General features: G+C 39.4%; 2 protein-coding genes across 2 annotated transcripts; both read left to right on the top strand.

Annotated features, from left to right (window-relative positions):
* Window positions 1-155: 155 nt before the first annotated feature.
* Window positions 156-10,494, top strand: LOC311319728 (troponin I, fast skeletal muscle-like; the record flags this gene model as incomplete). Its single annotated transcript, XM_084451331.1, has 5 exons — window positions 156-170; window positions 3,145-3,273; window positions 3,385-3,474; window positions 10,113-10,286; window positions 10,420-10,494. 5 exons carry the CDS (start codon window positions 156-158, stop codon window positions 10,492-10,494), a joined length of 483 nt encoding a protein of 160 aa, XP_084307457.1.
* A 5,372-nt stretch (window positions 10,495-15,866) lies between these two features.
* On the top strand, window positions 15,867-17,189 carry LOC311319727 (troponin I, fast skeletal muscle-like; the record flags this gene model as incomplete). Its single annotated transcript, XM_084451330.1, has 6 exons — window positions 15,867-15,874; window positions 16,017-16,053; window positions 16,167-16,295; window positions 16,611-16,700; window positions 16,797-16,970; window positions 17,093-17,189. The coding sequence occupies 6 exons, from the start codon at window positions 15,867-15,869 to the stop codon at window positions 17,171-17,173; spliced, it is 519 nt and encodes a 172-aa protein (XP_084307456.1). The 3' UTR covers window positions 17,174-17,189.
* Between the last annotated feature and the right edge of the window lie 5,183 nt (window positions 17,190-22,372).

The raw sequence follows: 22,372 nt of genomic DNA, 5'->3' as shown, positions 1-22,372 counted from the left end.
TGACTGGGAGAGGGAAAAGAAAGCACAGGACAGCTTTCTCTTGAGAGATGTGTTAATGTCCTCTGGAGGAAGGCAGGGAAAGTTCATCATTCCAGTCTTGAGATGCTTGTTTATTCACAGTCCACTGCTGTAGTGTTTGTGTTTTGGTATAGACAATGAGACAGGTGAAGGTAAGTTATTCCATTCACTTTTTGGCATGATACAATGAATTATCTTGTGCATGACAATCTCTGCTTAAAAGTTGATGATCTACATATACTTTTCTTTCTACTGTAACTTTACAGGCTATTTCATCAGATACGGTGTGTTCTCTACCACAGTACATCAAGAGGGATCTTTTGACATGAGCTAAGTGTCTCAATTTTGGTCACCTTTTTGTTGTTGTGTAACAGACAAGATCAAACCAATCCTGAAATCCGTAATCAAGATTTTACTAACAATCTCAGTGTTATTACTCTTTGCTTTGCAGCATGCATGTGTAAGCCATCCTTACACTTTATAATAAATGTCCTTTATAAGCATATCATTAAGCATTTGTATATAATGTACTAACTGTTAACACATGATTTGTAAACCATTATAAAGTATCAGTAAAGTATTAGTAAGCATTACTAATATGTATTCATAATTTACTGTTTACATGTTTAATTTCTTATAATGTTTAGTTGTTATAAAGTATTACCAGCTCTTTATATGGATGGAGAAGGGAGGGGAGGTTGTGGGTTGAGTTACAGCGTCTTGCTGAACCATTGGTATGTTGGGGACTCCAATTCCATAAAGAGAAATTCAGAGTTCTGCTGAGCCATCATAGAATGCCATTAAAACCCTCATTGCGTTTCACTTGCCTGTGTCAGTCTTAAACGTGTGCCGTGCTCAAGACTCTCGCCTTGGTTTGAGCATCACAAGGACTTCACCACTTCCACTGTTTCTCCTGTTCTGGATTAGACCTTTTTTTCCTTTTGGAAACCTCCATTTACCTGCACACGTGAGACCAGATGCAGTGCACTGACCCATGCAGCTCACACCTCTATGCGTGTGCTAAATGACCTCCAGTGGCGCTGTCACAATTCAATCTTTAATGATGAATTGTGCATCAACCTTCCAGAATAGAAGGCTAATGCAGCAAGACACACTGAAGAGAGTTGGAGATGCCACTGAAAAAACCTTTGCATGGCGCTTGTCAGCGAAAGCTTATTGTAACAAATAGACAGTTGCAATAATGAAGATGCTGCTCAATGAATGATATAACGGCAGTGAGAGAATGTACTGATTGTTTTAAATGTAAATGATCGCTGTGGAGCTGCATGATGATCAACTCTTGTTTTGAAGTGAATGATGGCTTCATTTTGCAATCATGTGTATTGGGCATGTTCTATCAATACACTAAATTCATCATTTCACTGTAGTGTGTGAAGCATATAATGTGGTCCTAAGATGGTTTTACAATGTACTGGATATTTTTTCTTTTGAGAAAAATGACTTCTGAGCAATCAAACTTAATTAATGGTGCAAAGTGTAAACAAATACCGGTATAAATTGAGTGTCTAATCAAACTTTTTTACAGAATCAAACCAAGTCGTTATTTGTCCCGTGATAGGATGTACAGCACCTGAACATTGCTAGCTAGTTGATATATGAACTGTTGCTACATTCTGAAACCAAATCCTGCCTTGGGAAATACATTTGGAAATCTATCCCTACTCCGCTTTTATGTCACCGGACATATATTTTGCTTGATTCACAATATTGACAGTACTGACAAAATTTTTGCATGCTTGCTGAAATTTGATACTAACTCTTAAAACTTTTTTGTTTTCTTTTTATAAATGATAGGGTAAGTTATCAAATTACTGCCCCTATTATTTTATTATTAGACAAACAAAAACTGTTTTTTGTGCAGTATATCGTTTTTCTTTTCCAGATTTCCTGGAAAATAAAGCCATATTAAAAGCAAATTTGCAACATTTGTTTTTTTGTGGTCAAATATGTGGATTTGTCTGCTGACATTCAGTAGTACATGCATTGCTAATGTAGTGATAGTTGAGTTAAAGCTCATTGACTGAAAAGCAAATAACAATTGTATGCTTGCACTGTTCGCCATGTAGTCATCCATTGTCATTTACTGTAGATATGGCTTTTACAGTACCAAGCTTGTAGCATTGTTTCTTGTGCATGCTTTGGAGCGTAGTGCATCTTTTATGTACAACACTGTATGACGGCTTCTTACAGTTACTCAGTTTGTACTTGGCATCTTGGGGATGTCTGGTGGTACAGCAGGATTTAATAGCACATGCCAAAGTGTTGGGTTATAAATGACCTCCTGATGACAAGTGCATCATAAGAGCAACCCTGAGAGGACAGCTGGCTCCTTCCTTAACACACTGCCCAGATTTAGAATGGCAGGCTTTCCTTGAACCCAGCAGGGGCTTCATAAAGACAGTGAACTACAGTATCTCTCAGAAAAAAAGTGGCTGTTAATTTGTCTGTAATTATGTCTCTATTACTGTATTCTTTATTTGTATTTCTACTGCTGTAGTATTATGTTCACAGGGCATTTTCTAAAAAGAGACTTAGGTCTCAATAAACTACCCTGTATTAAATAAATAATTTATTCTTAAAATAAATTATCATTTATTTATCAAATTACTTATTTTTGTTTAAAGATCCTTCAATTGCAGCCTGATCAGATGCTCTTGTACTGCCATCAGTGCATATTTCCTTGCATGTGTCAACACAGGCATATATATTTTACTTTACATAGATTTGTTGTCCTATTTCCACAGGTGTGAAACAACCAACAAGCCAAGATGTCTGAGTAAGTCCCTAAATGCCTCAATAAACAGCTGTAAGCGAGTGCTACATAGTTTAATGTGACACAACAGCACCCGCATCTGTATTCAAATGTGTGATTACAACATCCTTCATCCGTATGTCTTCATAATCATAGGAAGAAGATGTCATCGAGCCGCAAGCATGCTCTGAAGGCAAGGCACCTCACTTTTCCACAGAACTGTACATTTTGTAATGAAACAATATCGGTCACATAAATTCTAAGTTTGTTGTAGTGTTGGTTAGCATTTCCATCATGATTAGCGCCTGCTTGTTTCTCTGACCGTTCCGGTCTCCTTCCTGCATCTTCTCCAGAGCTTGATGCTCCAGATTGCTAAGAACATGCTGGAGGCAGAAGCTGTGGAGATCCAGAAAGAGAGGAGGAGGTACATGGAAGAACACTGCCCCCCACTGGCCTATCCTGGCTCACTGCAGGAACTTCAGGTATGGTACAAGACGATTTAAATCTCTGTATACAGTTAGAGTTTCCTAACTTCTACTATCAGTGAATTGTCGTCAAGAGTTCTTTTTTTTTTTGCTGATGACCAACTACAGGAACTGTGCAAGACGATCCATGCGCAGCTCGATGGGTTGGATGAGGAGAGATATGACTTGGCAGCCAAAGTGGGAAAGTGTGATAAAGAGGTGCGTACCGCCCTGTCTTGGACCATAGACATCTGTCAAACGAGCTCCTGCTGACTCACGCTCGAACCCGTTTGGCATTTCACATCGCTTTAGACTGGTGATCTGTAAATCAAAATCCATGACCTGAACGACAAGTTCAAGATTATGTTTTGGTTTTGACCCATTTCTCTGTTCTCAGCTTGAGGATCTGAAGATCAAAGTAACCGAACTGCAGCCAGTCAAGAAACCGGCTCTGAAGAAAGTGCGTATGTCCGCTGACTCTATGCTCAAGGCCCTGCTGGGCTCCAAGCACACAGTGAACATGGACCTCAGGGCCAACCTGAAACAAGTCAAGAAGGAAGTCAAAGAGGAGGTGAGTATCTGTCTAGAATATCCCAAAGTGGAAATGCACACAAGGCGCATGTAGTACCATCTTCCGACCTGTAACTCATAAATTGTCAAATGTTATTCTTAACCCACGCTTTGTGCATTATAGCCTGCGGAAGCAGTTGGTGACTGGCGTAAGAATATTGAAGACAAGGCTGACAGGAAGAAGATGTTTGAGACGTCCTAAAAACTGCAGCACTGTATTTTTCACTGTCTCTGCGTGTCTCTTGGACAAACATATCAGCCATGGTTTTCTGTTTGTGTTGGGTGTAGCCTGCAGGCTAGTTGAAATCAGAGATGGGATTGGCATGATCTTGTTTTCTGCTTTGTCATCTTCACTGTACCTCAGACTGGTGTCCCTTTATTTTCCATAGCAACCTGAAGGGGTTTTGAAAAGCACTTACCAAAATAAGAGATGTACTTTCCAACTGTACGAGATGTGTGCCAATCCTAATAAATCATTTGAACATGTAATCGTTTTTGAATACTGGTGTTATTTGGTTGCATGGTTGGGTGACAAAAAGCTTTGTAAGATTAACTTGACAACATATACAGTTATACTGTATACTGTAGTATCAAATACTACTATATTTGCAGTCATAATTACTGTACTCATGATGTATGCAAGATTAGATGACAAGACACAAAGACTGAATGGAAAGTCATTGGGATTGTTGATAGACTGAAGGGGAAGTCATTGGGATTATTGATAGACTGCAGATTATTCTTGGAAATTAGTGTACTGTATGTTAACAGTGTGACTATTCCGAGATGTGGTAGTTGGAACATTTTCTCTTCTACATTCTATTTCTTTGTCTCTTTCTCTAGCTCTGTCTTGTGTGTCCCCTCCTTCCTGTCTATACAAAGGATGAAGGTTGCTTTCTGAGATCTTCACTTAGTTAGGTAAGGGTTCATCATCTTTCACGTAACATAACTTTGCTATGATTGTTATGATGCTATGTTGCTATGATGTATGATTGTTACAGTAGCTTGTACAAGATCCCAACCACCACATTATATTTCTGTTTCAGGGAGAAAGGGCAACGCAGCGGAGGACTATTAAGGATATGATGCCTCCTACTGACCCCCAAAGACCTGTGGGTAAGTAAGAAATATAAAACCTGTTGGCAGCCGAGTGCTTTCCGTACTCATCCCTGACTAATGTTGACACTGTGGACATATCAGTGGCTGTCTAGTAAACTGGTGACAGCTTGATATGCTTACAGCATAAAGTATATGAGAGCATGTTTGAGGGTTGTTGTGGAGATACTGCTCAGCTCTTGGCAGGGGCAGAGGAGGTTAACACTACTGTCCCTGGGGTCAGCGTCAGTGGACATGGATAAATGTTTGGTGTTAACTGAAGCAGGCTGCTATACAGGCCAGGTTAGCCAGCCATGCAGATAAGCTGTTACTGCAGTCATTGCCACTAGGTACTACTTATATTACTCACCCAATGCATGAGGCTTGGAAGGTCTATAACACGATATATACTCTAGTATTAAGATTTGATTATGTTCTCTTTACAGTTGAGTGTATTGGGTGGAGAGGGTCCATAACACATCTGAGAGGTGTTGGTATACATTACATGACTGGAAGAGGTTAGATGACAGGACAATATTGCATGAAGAGTAAAAGTATTTGCTGCCACTCAGATTCTTGGAAATTGTAGATGAAGAGATGTCATTTCAAACGGACACATATAGCACATGATGTTTGATTAATTGAATCTTAATCAGTAGATCCCCGAGGAGACAGGAGGAGTAATGCATGCATGTTCAACACTCAGCAGAACTACTTTTGCAAGCGCTAAGTACAAGTAGATAAATGAATGCATGTTAATATTAAAATGGAAAGTTGAAAATTAAAGTCTGCAGTTGCTGGTTATATCTCTCATGTTAATAGTAAAATTCACAAAAAATCACGGTATCCAGCTAAATAGAGATCCTGATGTTTGTTTGTTTGTTGTTTGTTTATTTAGTAAAATTCAGCTTTAATTCAGAACATGGGTGGTCATGGGGAATAACTACTATGCTGAAAATTTCAACAGTGAGAAAAAAAGTATTAAGATCAGCAGATAAGTTATTTGAACATTATTTGACAATTTTAACTGATTATTCTTACACTAGTAATTATCAGATGTATTCCTCATTATTGTCCACTTTCTGCATACATGCACACAGAAAAGTACTGTATCACACTGTGTTGTCTTTGACAAACAATCTGGCATGATGTAAAATTGTGGGGGAATGTATTAAGGCTAAACATAGGAATTTTAGGGTTATTTCAAAATATATTATATGATACTGTAGTGTGTTACAAACCCCCTCCTAGTATAAGTATAGTTCTAATGTGCCATCAAAGTGAAACCTTACCACATCATTCATCATTGGTCTAGTTGTGAAATATAAAAGGAGCGAGAGCGCCCCCTACTGTCAAGGTTGTGTTGTGCAAGATTGGTCTCGGTTTCGGACAAGACTAGGTTGCTGAAATAAAAAAAATGAAATGAAAAGTAAAGTCTTGAAGTCCCTGGATATTTCACATAAACAGTGTCTTGTAGTCCATATCCCTTCTCAACTTGACAATAATCAAGGAAAAGGGAAAAAGATGCTTTGAGCTGTAAGCATCACCTGAAGGTACATTGACACAATCACAACCCCTGTATTCAACTCAGTTACTCTAACCTAGAACTTTGGTCTTGAGTGTTTGAGATCATACATGTGTTCGCTGTCCTTGGTGTGTAGAGCGTGATGCTCAGAGAGCAAAGGGAACTGTAAGGCCAGTGCTAGCGGAGGCAGCGGTATGGAGAAGAACGGTTGTTAGTACTGTACCTGGTATGTGGCTCTATCCAGTCTCTGGCTCTATTCCAGAGTCTCCAGCGTCCCAAACCCAAGGTATCCATGGACCTGGGGGCCAGCCTGAAACAAGAGAGGAGGGAGTTCATGGAGTTCATACAGTAATGCTATAGACAGTGACCCGTGTTGTGGTAAACCGATATGGATACCAATCTTTCACTTATACATGGGAACCACAAGGTGTCAGTAGAGCACCCTTTCTCCTTCTTTTCCTTACAGGCTCTGCTACTTGCCCTCTGACCTTCATTCCCAGCTGCCAACCACTATGTAACTCCTGCCAACTGTTTTGCACAGAAGAGGCAGCTTTTCATTTTGTAGGGGCAAAATGCCATAGAGTTGTTATTGGTCACTCGTCACCCTCTGAAGGACAACGCATTTAGCCATGCAGATCGATGAGTTACACATGGGCCAGTTATACCATGTGGTGCTCACTGCAGTACCTCTCAGTTATACTGTAGGCAAGTTATACTCGTTTTCATACTGGAGATCAACTCAGAATCAAAGTAACAGAATACATTCACAACTCCCGTCATTAATGTGAGTAAAGGTGATTCTTTTAAAACAAGACCAGAATTGTCACAATACTTGTACTGTATGTTGTATCTAACGTTAATTCTCTTTTGTGATCAGGAAATCCTACACTGTCTTCCAGACAAGCCCCAGAAGGAATGTTCTACATGTATGTCTTGCTGCGTGGCCTATGGAGCACTGGCATCCATGTCAGAAAAGTCATTGGAGAACACCATCCGTGAGGTCAGTGCAAGGGACCCTATGGTATTTAAGGACCTCGTGGGCCTATTGGTCTAAGACGTGTTCACACCCATAAACAGTACCCTGTTTTTCTGCTGAGCCCACACTTAGCAACATAAAAACCCTGTTGCATTTTTTCACAGTCTGTGACTTGCCAGCTTCCCCTGTCTTCCACCAAGTGTCTCCTGCCCAGCTTCGTCTCTCGTAGGTGAGAACCTGTCTTCCTCCTCACCGTTATCTTCTTGCCTGGTAATTTCACACTTTAGTAAATGAGATGAACTGACATGGATTTCATTAGACACGCTCAATAACGATTGCTGCATATTAACAGTTGAAGAAATGAGGTTGATCCTTCCATAACAGCTGTATACTTGCGTGACCCATGCACCGTGCTTGCATGAGTTGGAATTGTCCCTTCACATGTATTTTAGCTCGTGTATGTAGTGCTTTGATATGCTGGTAAAACAAATGAACGAATAAAAGCATTGGAAGTGATAACCAAACAGTAGGCCTACATGCTAATTTAAAAAGAGGACATTGATTATTTGACCTATAGGCCTCATAAAGTCTCTGGTACATCTCCCTGTTTGAAGTCATGGGTAATGTTTATAGAGAGTAATTTTATTTTTCGGTGAGAGTGTGAGTGACTGCTGATTTAGTTTTGAATGTTTATGAGCCACACTGATTACTGATACATACAAATCCAAAATGCTTTATACAGGAAATATGTATTCATATTTATATATATATTATATATATATTTTCATGATCTTGTGCTTTTGAAAACAGTTACCATTTCAAATGAGTTTTTATGGAAACTTGAGTTGAATTGTAATTGAGTTATGAGCCTTCCGATTAACTCATTAAGTGCTGTATCTGTATCTTTCAACTTGTACAACATTGTACGTTACATGCCTTGTACCATTGGTTCGTGGTGGGTGCATGTTGAAGGTTTGTATAACGCAACCCTAAAATATCAGTGTTGACTTTTGACCCTACAGACCAAAATTAGCTCAATAACTGCTCCCTCAGGTCTCAGTTAACAGTTAGATGGATTATGTTCCCTGCATTTCTCCATTGGGGACTGAATCATAAAAATAAAATAAAAAAGACAGACGAAGGGAACCTAAATTTAGAAATGCAGTATCTCTGCTGAGTGGCATCTGGTCACATGCAAACATGATTGGTACCAGTGGGGGCAGAGCAGTAAAAAGACATGTCAAATAGGATATTTCAAATCATATCTACAATGTTCATGTACAGTACAGTTTAATGTTTTCATCTAATTTCTGTTGTTTGAGTTATCTAAAATAAGAAGTCTATTTTCCCTAAATAGGTTCTTGATGTGAGGCACTGGTGACCTTGAGAGATTTTGTATTTTTTAGCATTAGTATTTTCTGTGACTTAACAATTCACATTTTTGTATCTTTTAACAGGGTTTGAAACACAAAAAACAGCCAAGATGTCTGAGTAAGTATGAATTTTCTTGTTTAGAAATTATTCTTATTGTTATTATTGTTATTATTATTGTTATTATTAATAATAGTTATTATTAATATCTATTTATTTATTTATTAATTTGCTAGATTTGTCAACCAGGCAAAATGGACAGAGAAAAGAACTCCTTTCATATTTGACTTATTAACTGGCTGTTTAGAATGAAAGAGAGAGCATTTAACATTTATTGGCCTTAATGGTCTACTGTGTGATGTGATAGTCTAAATTTAGTCCAAATTTAATCTACTCCAACTTTCATGGCAGGAAAAAGATGACATCGAGCCGCAAGCACCATCTGAAGGTAAACCATCACGTTTGCTCTCCATCATTAGCAATAGTCATTTACAGACCGTGCACAATATTTCTAGTATTGGGTCAGGTACTGTAAATCAAACAAATCCACTGAAATAAAATTCTTACAGGTGAAAGGCAACACTTAACAAGCGGCACTAGTAGATAAGGGGGAAGTCCCATTTGTATTTTCACACCAGGACAGAGAAATGCCCTTTCTTTCTTTTTTTTCTTTTTTTTCTTTTTTCTTTTTTTTTTTACATTTTAATAATTTTCAGATCTGATTTGGATTGAGTTAGAATGAATGGATTTACAATGTTGTCATCACTCTGCTGTCCAGAGCTTGGTGCTCTCGGTTGCTGCAGGTTTGCTGGAGACTGAGGCAGCAGAGATTGCAGCAGAGAAAGAAAATTACATGGCTGAAACATGCCCCCCCCTGGAGCTGCCTGGAACACAAGCTGAGCTGATGGTAGGAGCACCCCTGACTCTCACAGTGATCTTATCCAAACACCTTATATTACAGCCCATTTGGAAATACATAGTACTGTAACTACTAAAAGTGTTTCTAGGGAATAATAGGTGATTTTCACCATATGCATTTAGGTGAAATATAAAATTAAAATGCTATGAAATGAAGTTTTACTTGTCATTGTTATGCAAATGATCTGAACGACACATGTGTGTGCCAATAGGAATTTTGCAAAAAGCTGGGTCAGAAATCTGAAAAGAGTGATGAGGAGAGGTACGACGCAGAGGCCAAGGTGCTGAAGGCTCAGAAAGAGGTACAGTGAATAACATCACTATATGCAATATCTATATACTGTACAGTCAGCAGTGCACTGTAGGCCATGTTTTGGTTTTGACCCATTTCTCTGTTCTCAGATTGAGGATCTGAAGTTCAAAGTAATGGAAATGCAGCCAGTCAAGAAACCGGCTCTGAAGAAAGTACGTATGTCCGCTGACTCTATGCTCCAAGCTCTGCTGGGCTCCAAGCACAAGGTGACCATGGATCTGAGGGCCAACCTGAAACAAGTCAAGAAGGAGGTCAAAGAGGAGGTAGGTGTCTGTGTTGGACAAAAACATGCATGGCAAGTTTTCTAAACTATAACTTTCTAAACTGTAAATCCAAATATCCATTAATATCCCTAAGAAGTTGATGTCCTAAAATCTCAAACTCTCTGTTATTCAGACGACTGAGGCAGTTGACTGGCGTAAGAACGTTGAGGATAAGGCCGACAGGAAGAAGATGTTTGAGACGTCCTAAAAGCTTCCTCTCCAGGTTGGCAGCAATTTTCGGATCTGCATGTGAACCATTTTTCATTGAACTGAAATGACAGTACTGTAGTTTTATTAAAACCTTTGAGTGTTATTGTGTCTTTTTTATTACACTATCAACAGAGGCACTTGGTGGCTTGCGCAAGAACACTGAGGACAAGGCTGGCATGGATAACAGGAAGAAAGGGTTTCCGTCTGTGGCTTCATTAAAGGACTGATAATTTATTATATTCAAGTGGGACAGACGGCTCCATCAAAACTTTTCCTCGTTTTGTTGTACTATTTTGAAGTGGTGGTTGTTTCTCTATCACAAGCTAGGACATATTTTTGTCAATTATGGGTATCCAGGTAACAAATTGTCCAAACTGCAGTAATTAAATAAATGCTTTGAATTAATAGGCTAAAAGTGTTAGTTTGTTTCTTAGGTCCACATCATTCTAATATGTACATTGCTGTCAACCCAATCGCCAATAATTAGGAAGCGCCTGATGTAATACCTGTAACACCATACATGGATACCTGATATAAAATGTGGGGGAAGTACATTTTGTCAGCAGAGCACTCCCCCCCCCCCCTCCTCTCTCTCTCTCTCTCTCTCTCTCTCTCTCTCTCTCTCTCTCTCATTTGCTCATTCCCTCGTTCTTTCTCATTCCTCTCCAAAACAAGATTTTTCCATGACAGTCCTGTTTTTTCAATGGTCTGTAATTAACAGAGGCAGAAATGAACTAGCTTTGCATAATGGTGAGTACCAAACCTTTTACATTTTCACAACCCCTTTCTTTAAAACTATATTACACATATCCTTTGAGAAAGTTGCAGATTTAGTTTTATTTCAAGTTGAATGGAAAAGTTATAAATACTAAAGTTGTAAATACTGAAAGTGTGATTCTCTTGTAACCTTTGATTATTTTATGTCCATGTTCTTTTGTTCTTAGAAAAGGATGCTTGATGTTTTCACCTTAACGCAACTTTGGATCAGCAGTATCCTGTGCTTTAAAACATGGCCCTAAATCTTGTTTTCATGTATGCGTGTGCTTACTTTCCCCATACCATACCCAATTCTGACTCTGTTAGAAGGATTTTCCTGTGCAGTTCGGGAATTTATCATGTATACTATGTGACAAAGAGGCAGTGGTAGGCCTATTTCAGGAACTTGCTTTTCGATTGGTCTGAGGTGTTTTAGCGTTGTCCCTCTGTTTCTGCTCAGTCAACACTTAACAGCATATCCTCTTTCATTCTTTTCTCAGCCTGTGACTTGGCAGTGTGTCTTCCCTTCTCCCATCAAGTGAACCCAGCCCTCTCCCTCTTCTCATGGGTGAGTGTCTTTTGTTCCTCTGCTGTCTGCTTACTTACAGTACAGTTGCATATGAACAATTTAAGGGACAAATTAATCAAACTAAATAAAGTGTTATAACTGATGGTTATGTTAAAGCTGCTAAAATATTCATTTATTTGACGTATATCAACAAATTCATCTTAAAGTATCTTCTTAACACAGATGTTGTAATTGGCTGTTATATGCTGTAGCATGTTAACTGTTTACAAAGTAAGTGCCATATCAGCAGTTTATGACACTCTTTTAGGCACTTAATTGTAAACAGTGGCCGTCCTGGTCCAAACAGCATGGCGCTGCCAAGAGAATCCAACATGCAAGACCCACTCAACTCCACTAACCCTTCACATCTAATCTGTGACATTTGGTAATATAGATAGATTGATATAGATAGATAAATGGAAATATATTAAAGGTGTACAGTAGCATATTTAACACAAGTTAAACTAGTGTATAGACAGCATGTAGTTCATACAATATACTGTACATTTTGATTATTTTATTTTAAGTAAATTAGAGCTTCAGATGGCTTTAAAAATGTCTGATGTAGTGTGTGTGTGTGTGTGTGTGTGTGTGTGGGTGGGGGGGGGGGGGGGTAAGTGGATGTAAATATGACTCTTGTTTTGTTAACAGAACTTGTTAATGTTTGTACTGTAATGCTGTTTATTTTAAAATAACAGGTATTTGTTTTAAGTGGATTAGTTTGCAAATATTTGAATGAAAGTAGTTGTATTACATAAGTATTAGTATTAGAGTGTGGCAGGTGCATTTTTTAGTTCAAGGTCAAGTTTAGGACATTGGAATTCTTGGTCCTGCTTCTCTCCACAGTTACTTATCAGCTCCTAAGTTCCTGACTAAGAAATATAATATAAATGTGAATAATATAATATTAACCTAGACCTAAAAGTAACACCTATACTAATATGAATAATAATACAGTTGAATAATATAATAATAGTAATATAATAAAATCATAATAGAGTTGAATAATCTAATATAAACCTGAACCTAATATAGCTTTATAGAATATGGATAAAATACAAACATTGTACATGTGCAAAGTCATGGTGAAAGTGCAGGTCAAGAGTTAAGTGTTGGGTGCCAACAGATGGGGGGGGGGGGCTGCCTTTGAATGTCTCCATGATCTAATATCACACCCTTTCTGTCATGCAGCCAACAGGGCCAGTGGGTGACTGGTGTAGGAACATAGAAGATAAGACTGTCAGGAAGAAGATCTTTAAAGAAATCCTAAGTGCATTTAGTACAAGCCTGGCATGGGCAGCATTTCAAAACTGCCAAACTGCTGTTATAAAATACATGATTTGAAGGAATAGTTTGTTCCAAACCTAGTGAATGTACGTATGTTTATACACTAACATGAAATTCACATTTTAAGGTGTAAGCCACTTTAACGGACTGCTGTGCCAAGTTGAATGTCTGTACCATGCTGTTAATAAATTGTAGCTTATACTTATACATGATTAAAATGCATATTCATGTTTGATGTGTGCAAAAACTGCTTGATTCCTCATTGACTTTTTAACTCATTAATTTTTGCAACTGATATTGCAAATATGATCACCGACTACAAGGAGAAGAGGTGTTTTTACTTGGGTAGGTAGGTACTGTAGGTAGGTAGGTAGGTACTATTAATCCTGGGGGACTGTTGCACCAGCCACATTCAAGGGACATCAACACAAAGTACAAATGGTGCAAATGCACTTTACACTATACAAATAGATTATACAACACAATACAATACACAGAATGTAAATACACAGAGGAGTCGTACCTGTACAATCATGCTACAGAATAACAAGTGTTCAACAAAGGGAGAGATTCCTAAGGATGTTGTGCAAACAAAGATATGCAAGATTCAAGATGCAAGATTTCAGTGTCAAGTGGATCATGACTTCATAATCAACTCAGATAACTTAATTGAAACCACAAGATGTCAGCAGAGCACTCTTTGCTTTTTCCATCTACACAAATGTTATAGTGTAGTGATCTGAGATCAGATCTTATTTGTCTTGATGTACTTTCCGAATGTAGTGAAATAGAATGGAAACACTTTTTTGTGCGAAATTTGTTTCTCTGTAACAATGTTGTTTTGTTTTTCAATTATTTTAGAAACAGTGTTGATTTCCCTGCAACTTTTATTCATTTTGAGTGCAGAAATATTTTTTCATTAAAAAGTTTGTTAAACAAAGAGTTGCAACTTAAGAAAATAATTACTAGTTAAATCAATGCTGTCCCCTGCCTTGATGAAATCAAGCTTCCCTATCCACACATACAATTCAATTGTATGAATGTATTGAATTTGAAATGTGCTTGATTAGGGTTATAGCATTACAGGGTTAGAGTCATAGCAGTTTCAAGTATTGCAAGACGTCTTGTAGGACGGAGACAGTTCTGAGTTGAGCAGGGTTGGGCTGAGTTTATTTCAGGCACCCGCTGGCCTATTGGTCTGACTTGGAATCCACTTCCATAAAGAGGACCCCCCTGCCCCCCCCACCTGCGGAGACATCTCTCCACACCATATATACCCTGATTCATTTGTCACTCTGGCCTGAAGCAGTGTCTCCCTTCTTGCATCAAGTCCTGCCCGCCTCTTCCACCTCTTCTTCTCATAGGTGAGAGTCTCTCTTTTCCTGCTTTCCTTTCTCTCTTTTCCTGCTTTCCTTTCTCTTTTCCTGCTTTCCTTTCTCTTTTCCTGCTTTCCTTTCTCTTTTCCTGCTTTCCTTTCTCTCTTTTCCTGCTTTCCTTTCTCTCTTTCACTCTCTTGAAGCGCGGCATCCTAGAGATTGAGGAAGCGAAAAGAAAGAAATACTGAAGCAAAAAGAAAGGGAATAGAGTGATCACAGCAACGGGTGACAATCTCTCCTCAGATGATGTACCAATACTTTGGTGCGCGGCATCACTTTGAAGACTGACACAGATCACCTGATGATGCACTGAAGGAATTGCTGGGCAGTTGACCTACCTTGATAGTCAGTGTGAATGTTGGATGTGACTCTTGACCTTGGTCTTGACGGCCGTAGAGTGATGTATGACCTATTGCCTCTGTTTGCATACTGAGGTAGAATGATTGACAGGCTGTGACCCTGCAGGTTAAGGGTCTTGTTCAATGGAATCTCATATAACCAAGTTAGACTTACACAAAGACATTGACCTAAACCCAGAATTTCTGTAAGACCTATTGAATTCTTGACATAGATCTCTTAGAGACTATATTAATATAATGATACATATTACTAATCTCTGATAACGTTGTACATTTTTCTGATAGACAAGATTCTTATTGTCATTTTATACATTAGGTATCTGCGACACATTTTTTTCTGCTTTAGAAACATGTGGCTTGAAAGCATGATATAGCTCAAAATGCCATGGAGTAATAGTATTGAAATTTTGTATTTTGTCAGTTGATTGTGGATTGCTCAGCAAAAGCTTCAAGTTGAAGATCAATCTATAGTTGATACAGCAACAAAATAATTGAATGTATTTGTTGGTTTGGAGTAAGCAAATTGTAAAAAGTTAAAAGGATTGTGTTCACTGAATATCAAAGTGATCGGCATGGTGGTGATGAGTAATGATCTGTTCTCAGAGACAGTAGTATAAGTTATTCAGCCTGAGATAGTAGTAAACGTTTAGTGAAGACTGCTCTCGGGGATTATAGTATACGTTTTTCAGCCTGAGATAGTAGTAAACGTTTAGTGAAGACTAAACTAACTAGTAGTATAGTAGACTAGTAGTATACGTTTCGGGTTTTTCAGTTTGATGAGCTTTTCACATGTAACACACCATCGAAAACAAATCAAGACCCGAGGATATGCGACACCTGCCATCCCAAATTTAGCCCAATCAGAATGCCTCCATAACTGTAGCCATGAAAATGGATCATGTTTCCTTGTGGGGATTACCATATTATCACTGCTATTCCTAATATAGTCTGATAATAAGGGACAATCTTTTTTTCTAATCTATGTTTTTGATCATACAGGGTTTGAAGCAAAAGAAACGCCAAGATGTCGGAGTAAGTAGATATTCATAACTTTCTACATTTATGAATTACATTCCTGTACTGAACATGACACATTCACCCTCTCTGTAGTATACCCTTGATACAGTAAATCACATTCCTCTAAAATCATGCTTTAATCAATATTTCATAACAGGAAAAAGATGACATCCAGCCGTAAGCACCATCTGAAGGTAACCTAACTAATTCAGCTTAATAACCATTCCATGTACTTTACAGAGGTCATAGTTAATGGTAAATGCCTCACAGCTGTTTGCATAATGTCTGACTGTCGCTCGCTGTCCAGAGCTTGGTGCTCTCGGTTGCTGCAGGTTTGCTGGAGGCTGAGGCCAAGGAGATTGCAGCAGAGAAAGCCAAGTACTTGGCTGAAACATGCCCCGCTCTCTCCCTGCCTGGAACACAAGCTGAGCTGATGGTATGAGCACCCCTGACGTACGGATCGATTATCTTATCCACACACCTTATATTAAAGCCCGTTTGGAACTTCAGTTAATGGTTAACCAACAAAACCATAATAACAGCCGATATTCACGTCAATTAAGTGCTACATGAATTGTTAACTATCTATCTAGTGCCAAGCAATAAATTGTTTTACTCTCATGAGTGATTCTCTCCTCTCTCTTTTTTGGGGTGGGGTGGGGCGGGGGGTTAAACAACAAATTCAAAGGCCATGAAATAAACTGGTGATTCTTATGGAGATGATGTGATTTCTGCGTTTGTGTGCCACTAGGAACTTTGCAAAAAGCTGGGTGGGCAATCTGACAGGTGTGATGAGGAGAGGTACGACATTGTGGTCAAAGTTGAGAAGGCACAGAAAGAGGTACGGTTGCATTATGTGCAATATATATTATACACTGTACAGTCAGCAGTGCACTGTAGGCCATGTTTTGGTTTTGACCCATTTCTCTGTTCTCAGATTGACGATCTGAAGTTCAAAGTAATGGAAATGCAGCCAGTCAAGAAACCAGCTCTGAAGAAAGTACGTATGTCCGCTGACGCTATGCTCAAGGCCCTGCTGGGCTCCAAGCACACAGTGAACATGGACCTGAGGGCCAACCTGAAACAAGTCAAGAAGGAGGTCAAAGAGGAGGTGAGTATCTGTCTAGAATTTCCCAAAGTAGAAATGCACAGAATGTGTATACCCATTTTTTATGAACTATAACTCATAAATTGTGAAATTGTATTAACTCACATGCACTTTGTGCATTATAGCCTGCGGAAGCAGTTGGCGACTGGCGTAAGAACATTGAAGACAAGGCTGACAGGAAGAAGATGTTCGAGACACCGACCTAAATACTGCAACTCCACACTCCCACCACCTTTCTGTGTAAATAAACCCAGTTCATTGTCAGCCATAGCTGTCGGTCTTACAGAAGAAGAGCAATGGAATGTGATAAGAATGCTCAGCACTTAGGTCTCCAATCTGCATCTCTATGTCTCTCTCCATCTCTCTCTCTATGTCTTTCTTTTTGCACAATTTGTTTAGATATGATAAGATGAGGAGGAAACGGGCATGTATGTGTAGCTTCGGGCACTCTAAACATCACATCTACAGCTTCAGCTTTCAGGGAACACATTCACACAAACTTTAAAATAAAAAATGAAAGAAATGATTGCAACTGTGTCATATTTTCCAGCAAGATTCATGACTGTGCTTTTATTAAGATCAAGATGACGTGATAATGGACTATGTCATTACCCAGTAGTTTTAATTAATTAATTAAATTAAATTCATCTAATTAATAATATATTTCATATACAGTATTACAAGAGAAAAGGCACTGAGTCCACAATTACGGCAGTTTTTTTTTACACAAGTCTAACACAATACATTTATGAAAATAAAGCTAAGGCTTAAATAAATGTGGCGTAATGACTTGAAATCTAAATAAAACAAATCCCACTTTAATTCACAATGTGGACAGAACCATATGAGGAATCACTATGATGAATATTTCACGTGTGACAGAAATGTGTATGACAGTCAAATAAATGTGTGAAGATCCAGTAAAACGTTTTACAGATTTCTCTCACACTTCAAATTTTCATAAGAAACTACCCACATGACTTCTTCCTTTGTGAATTAAAGATCTGCTTTGATTTTATTTAGATTTTACCACATTAAGCTTTTGTTTTTACACTTGCTCTTTGGAACATAGAGAAATTATATACTGAATAGCCTACTAATATTTTGAATATGTAATTAACAACAATATGATAACGTTTGAAGTTAAAAATAAGATGTCATGTTTATGCACTGATACTGATTTTGTGATTAATTGCCTTTATAGAAAAACTTCTCAACCCCCCCGACACACACACACACACACAAATATTTGTTAAATGCGTGCCCAAAGTTGTATATTGACAGTGAATGTTACAGAGACTTTTCTGAGTTAGATATGAAGCCCTGGCTAATCACTCCTCCCACTGGCCTATAAACCACAGGGCTCCTTCTATGGTCAGCAGGGCTTGTATTTAAAGGCCTTTCTCAGCCTCTCTCTATAGCCCCCCCCCCCCCTCTCTCTCTCTCTCTCAGCCCCCTGTACACCAAGAGCATCTGGGCCTCTTATGTTACCTCCAAGGAACTTAAATGCAGGCAGCAGACGATATGCCTTGCTAAGTATATCCACTGAGCCAACTGGTATGTAAGAGGATGCCACGGCGCTATATCGGGAGCGTTGGACTTCACTAAGACGCTTCATCTATAAAAGACACGATCCAGAAGACTTACTGGACGGAGACATCCAGTCTCTGATCTTGTGGGATATAACTTGAAGCGGCCGCAGTCTAATTGCAAATCGCCTGGTTTTACTCCGGTTGACATTTCTCCGTCGTTATTTTGTGAAGTTTAGTTCTACGTCACATCACTGTCAGCCACGCCTCTTTGGAAACTGACGGAGGCTATAAAAAGCAGCGGAGGTGTATGAATGATATTCCTCTGAGGCTTTTGACGTTTATGTTTCCCTCCCTGTATATCAGATGCCATTTAGAAACAAAAATGACAAGGACAGATGTAAACCATCGCATTTGCGATTGCTCATGTTGGCGTACCCAGCCTGTAGACTAAGCACATGTTGATATTCTGTCAGTGATGTCATGACTAGATTGCTAGTTTCTGGCTTATTTCAACCGCACGAGCTTGTGAGAGAACACAGCTGGTTGACCGTCTGGGATGGAAATATGGCCGGCATTCACAAGGCAGCGTTTAATAGGTACAACGGCAGCCATTAGAAATAAACTGTTTCAACACATTAAAATGCATGAGCGCATGAAGACTTAAAATAGACAGTCTTCAATAACACAGATGTCAGCAGTGCAAATCTACAATACATATGGAAACAATGTACCTCAACTCACATTTCCTTTTTTCCTCACCAGTAATTTTACCATCTTGAATGTGCATCTAGCCAGCTAATGCTACAGTATAATGCCTTAGGCAGAATATCGCATTAAATATTAGTTTCATTTGCTGTAAGAACAGAGAACCGATACGGGCTTTGCACCGTCTTTATATTAATTCCTAACAAGGTCCAGCTCTCTACATATGATCACATGATGGTTCACTGGTAACCTCTGAAATTCGCTCCTCTTGTGAACCCCACTATAGCTGTTCCAAATGCTCTAGTCCCTATGCTCAGTTAAGGAAATAAGACCGTCTCATCTGGTATCTGTGACCCATTAAGGATGAAGACTGGCCCCAGTCACCTACAAAGGTATCGGTACATGCAATTACTGGGTTCTCAGAGCTTCTGGGAATGAAGCAGGCCAGAATGGATAGCCTTGTCGTGGCCCATTCCCAAAAAACCCTTGGGCTCATAGCAGCGATGTGAGCTCACTCCATTTTCTAATTGTTTTGACCCAGATGCAACTCGTCTCTTCCTGTCTGACTTGACCCCCCCTCCCCTACTGGTTATTGGACTAGTCTGCGTCCTGAGGTCTGTGAGAGGTTAAGTTTAGACCGCAGGTCTCCTGGGCCAAACAGGGTCTGGGTTCTCATGGACAAGCCTGCTAGGACCGGAACTCTGCAGACCAGAAAGAATGTGTCCTCTCTGGAAGCATGAACAGGACCAAATTCCATGTCAGATTTGATCTGAGGTGACATCATGTTCGGTGTGAGGAATAGTGTTGAGGGTCACTGTGTGTGATTGCATCGTTTTGTTTGGGAGATGAATGTTTACTTTATATACACAGTATTTGATGGAAACGTGCATATAGCAGTGGAGGAATCTGTACCACTGTACATAATGTGTCATCAAAAACAAGAGTTGTGATTCAGTGAATGAATGTTGCTTTTCAGGACTGAAGAACACTATTTCACCTCTCTTTCATAATTCCATTTGATGTCAGTAGGGGGCATGTTTGCTCTGTTTGAGAATGTGGGAAGCTTATATCCACTTATGTCCAGCTTAGTTGAACATTAGTGACTATGATTGTGTTATGACTAAATCTACAGTTCATAGCAGCTTCTTTCTTGCTGATGTTACCTTTGTTGGACCAGACCAGACCAGTTACTACCTGAACCGTGGTTAATTTAAAGTCACTATTTACCCTATACAGTAGATCTCCTAAATAGAACACAGGCTAACAGGTTGCAAAGTAATTCAGGGTTATGATATATCCACAGACACTGAGGTCATGTTGTGCTATTAGATTTAGTGACTGCTCAAAATCTAATTAACGTTTCCTCTTGATTTGTGCTGAATCCCATATGGTTTCACTTCCTGTAACCTATAAATTGAATGGCAAAGGTACTGTACATTCTACTTCCTCCATGGCAGGATAATTGACAAATATCAGTGTAACTCTGCACAGAAAAGGTCTTAGAAGTGATTTATTTATTTATTAGTTGAGGCCTCCATCTCACATACATGCATGGCCAGGGATCCAGTTGTCACTTGGAACGGTGCAGGATCTTTTAAACCAACCCCAGCCAGCAGCACATCTGGTAACTGTATGTGTTCTATGTCATTCGGAGAACAGAGATGTGAGTTATCTCTACTTCAGCCAGCAAAGGCAGGGCTCTCAATGTCGAAATGTTGTAACTAAAAAGTTCAATAAAGAGAGATTAACAAAAATTTAAAAAAGAGTCTGGCGCCACAAAACAAATATTAAAATCTATAAATATGTTGATTATGTTTTTTTCAGGACGTCACCAAAAAGGCATTTTTTAGGGAATTTTTCCATGTGGAGCTAAGGGGATTGAAGTGGAATGTGCTTCCTTCTCATCTCCAGGGGTGACATGGAGTTGTGGGAATTCCATCCATGCTTGTCTGTGTGTGAGTGTGAGTATTTAAAACTTACAACATTACAATGCAATTATTAAACTATTTCTAAAATGACAAAGAAATGCACATTTATCTATCTTACAACATATCTACTTCAGCAGGCGCAGTTACTACCCACTACCAGGAATGGACACGACTCGCATTATCAACCTCAACAATGTGTTGAAAAGCATCTTGTGATGTGTCCTTTCGCAGCACTGCTGCACGATCACCAACAGACGCACTGTGTGAGCGCCACCTGGTGGAGAGGGCCATAAGATAGTTTTAGAGGGACTTCAAGGTAATGTAGGTCCTGTGAATATAGTCTCCATCTGGCATGGGTCTGGACAGATGAGAGCGATGGCAGCCTCAGATGAGGGATCTGTTCTCGTCTTCCTAACACGTTCCACATGTATGTGCAGCGAGCCCGGTCGGGTCTGCCACTCCAGCCTGGGTCCATGGGAAAGGAACACTCATTTATCTGGGTTCCATTCCATCTGCCACACTCACAGAGTGTCTTTGACTGTAATAATAAATAAATAAATACTACACTTCAACTGGTTCTGTCATTTTTCTTCGCACTGATAAAGGTTCCAGAGCAAGTAAATGACTTGATGTGACTTTTGGTGTTCAGGCATCTTTTTCTGTCTTTCATTATCCAGCCAATCCTTTGATAATGAGTATCACCTGAACATGTGGTCATGTGATAGCCCATAACAGGTAAATTATTAGTCATCAACGTGAAAAGACGGCATCCTTTCATGCTATAGTTTCTCCATCTGGTCTGGTCGGGCTCGGCCGTGACTCACGGGACAGGATGATGAAGTCTGGAAGAGTGGAGCAGAGATGAGTCGTACTCTGATCCCAACACACCTGTCCCGTCTACATATTTCCGGCTGTCTGTTTTATTTAACACAATCTATTGAGCGAGATAATCTTCCTGTTTTAATGTCTTGTACTCTACGTATCTCAAATACGATATTTCTATCAATAATCCAATGTCAAGTATACCTGACAGATACCCAGCGAACGAGCTAATTGTAGGGAGGATTGGCAAGACTGGAGGTGCAGATGGAGGTCTCGTCCGCGGACGACCTAGAGAGAAGAGAAAGAGTGAAACTGTTTTTTGGCTTCCCTCTGGAATATGTAGGGGTGGGACCTATGCCCACCCTCCCATTGCTCTCTGTAAAGCGCATTGTGTAGCCTCTGTGTATGAAATGCGCCA

The sequence above is a fragment of the Borostomias antarcticus genome (assembly GCF_949987555.1).
Source record: "Borostomias antarcticus genome assembly, chromosome: 16".
Lineage (NCBI taxonomy): Eukaryota > Metazoa > Chordata > Actinopteri > Stomiiformes > Stomiidae > Borostomias > Borostomias antarcticus.
Note: the sequence above shows the minus strand (reverse complement) of the source record. Positions and strands in the feature narration are given on the sequence as shown.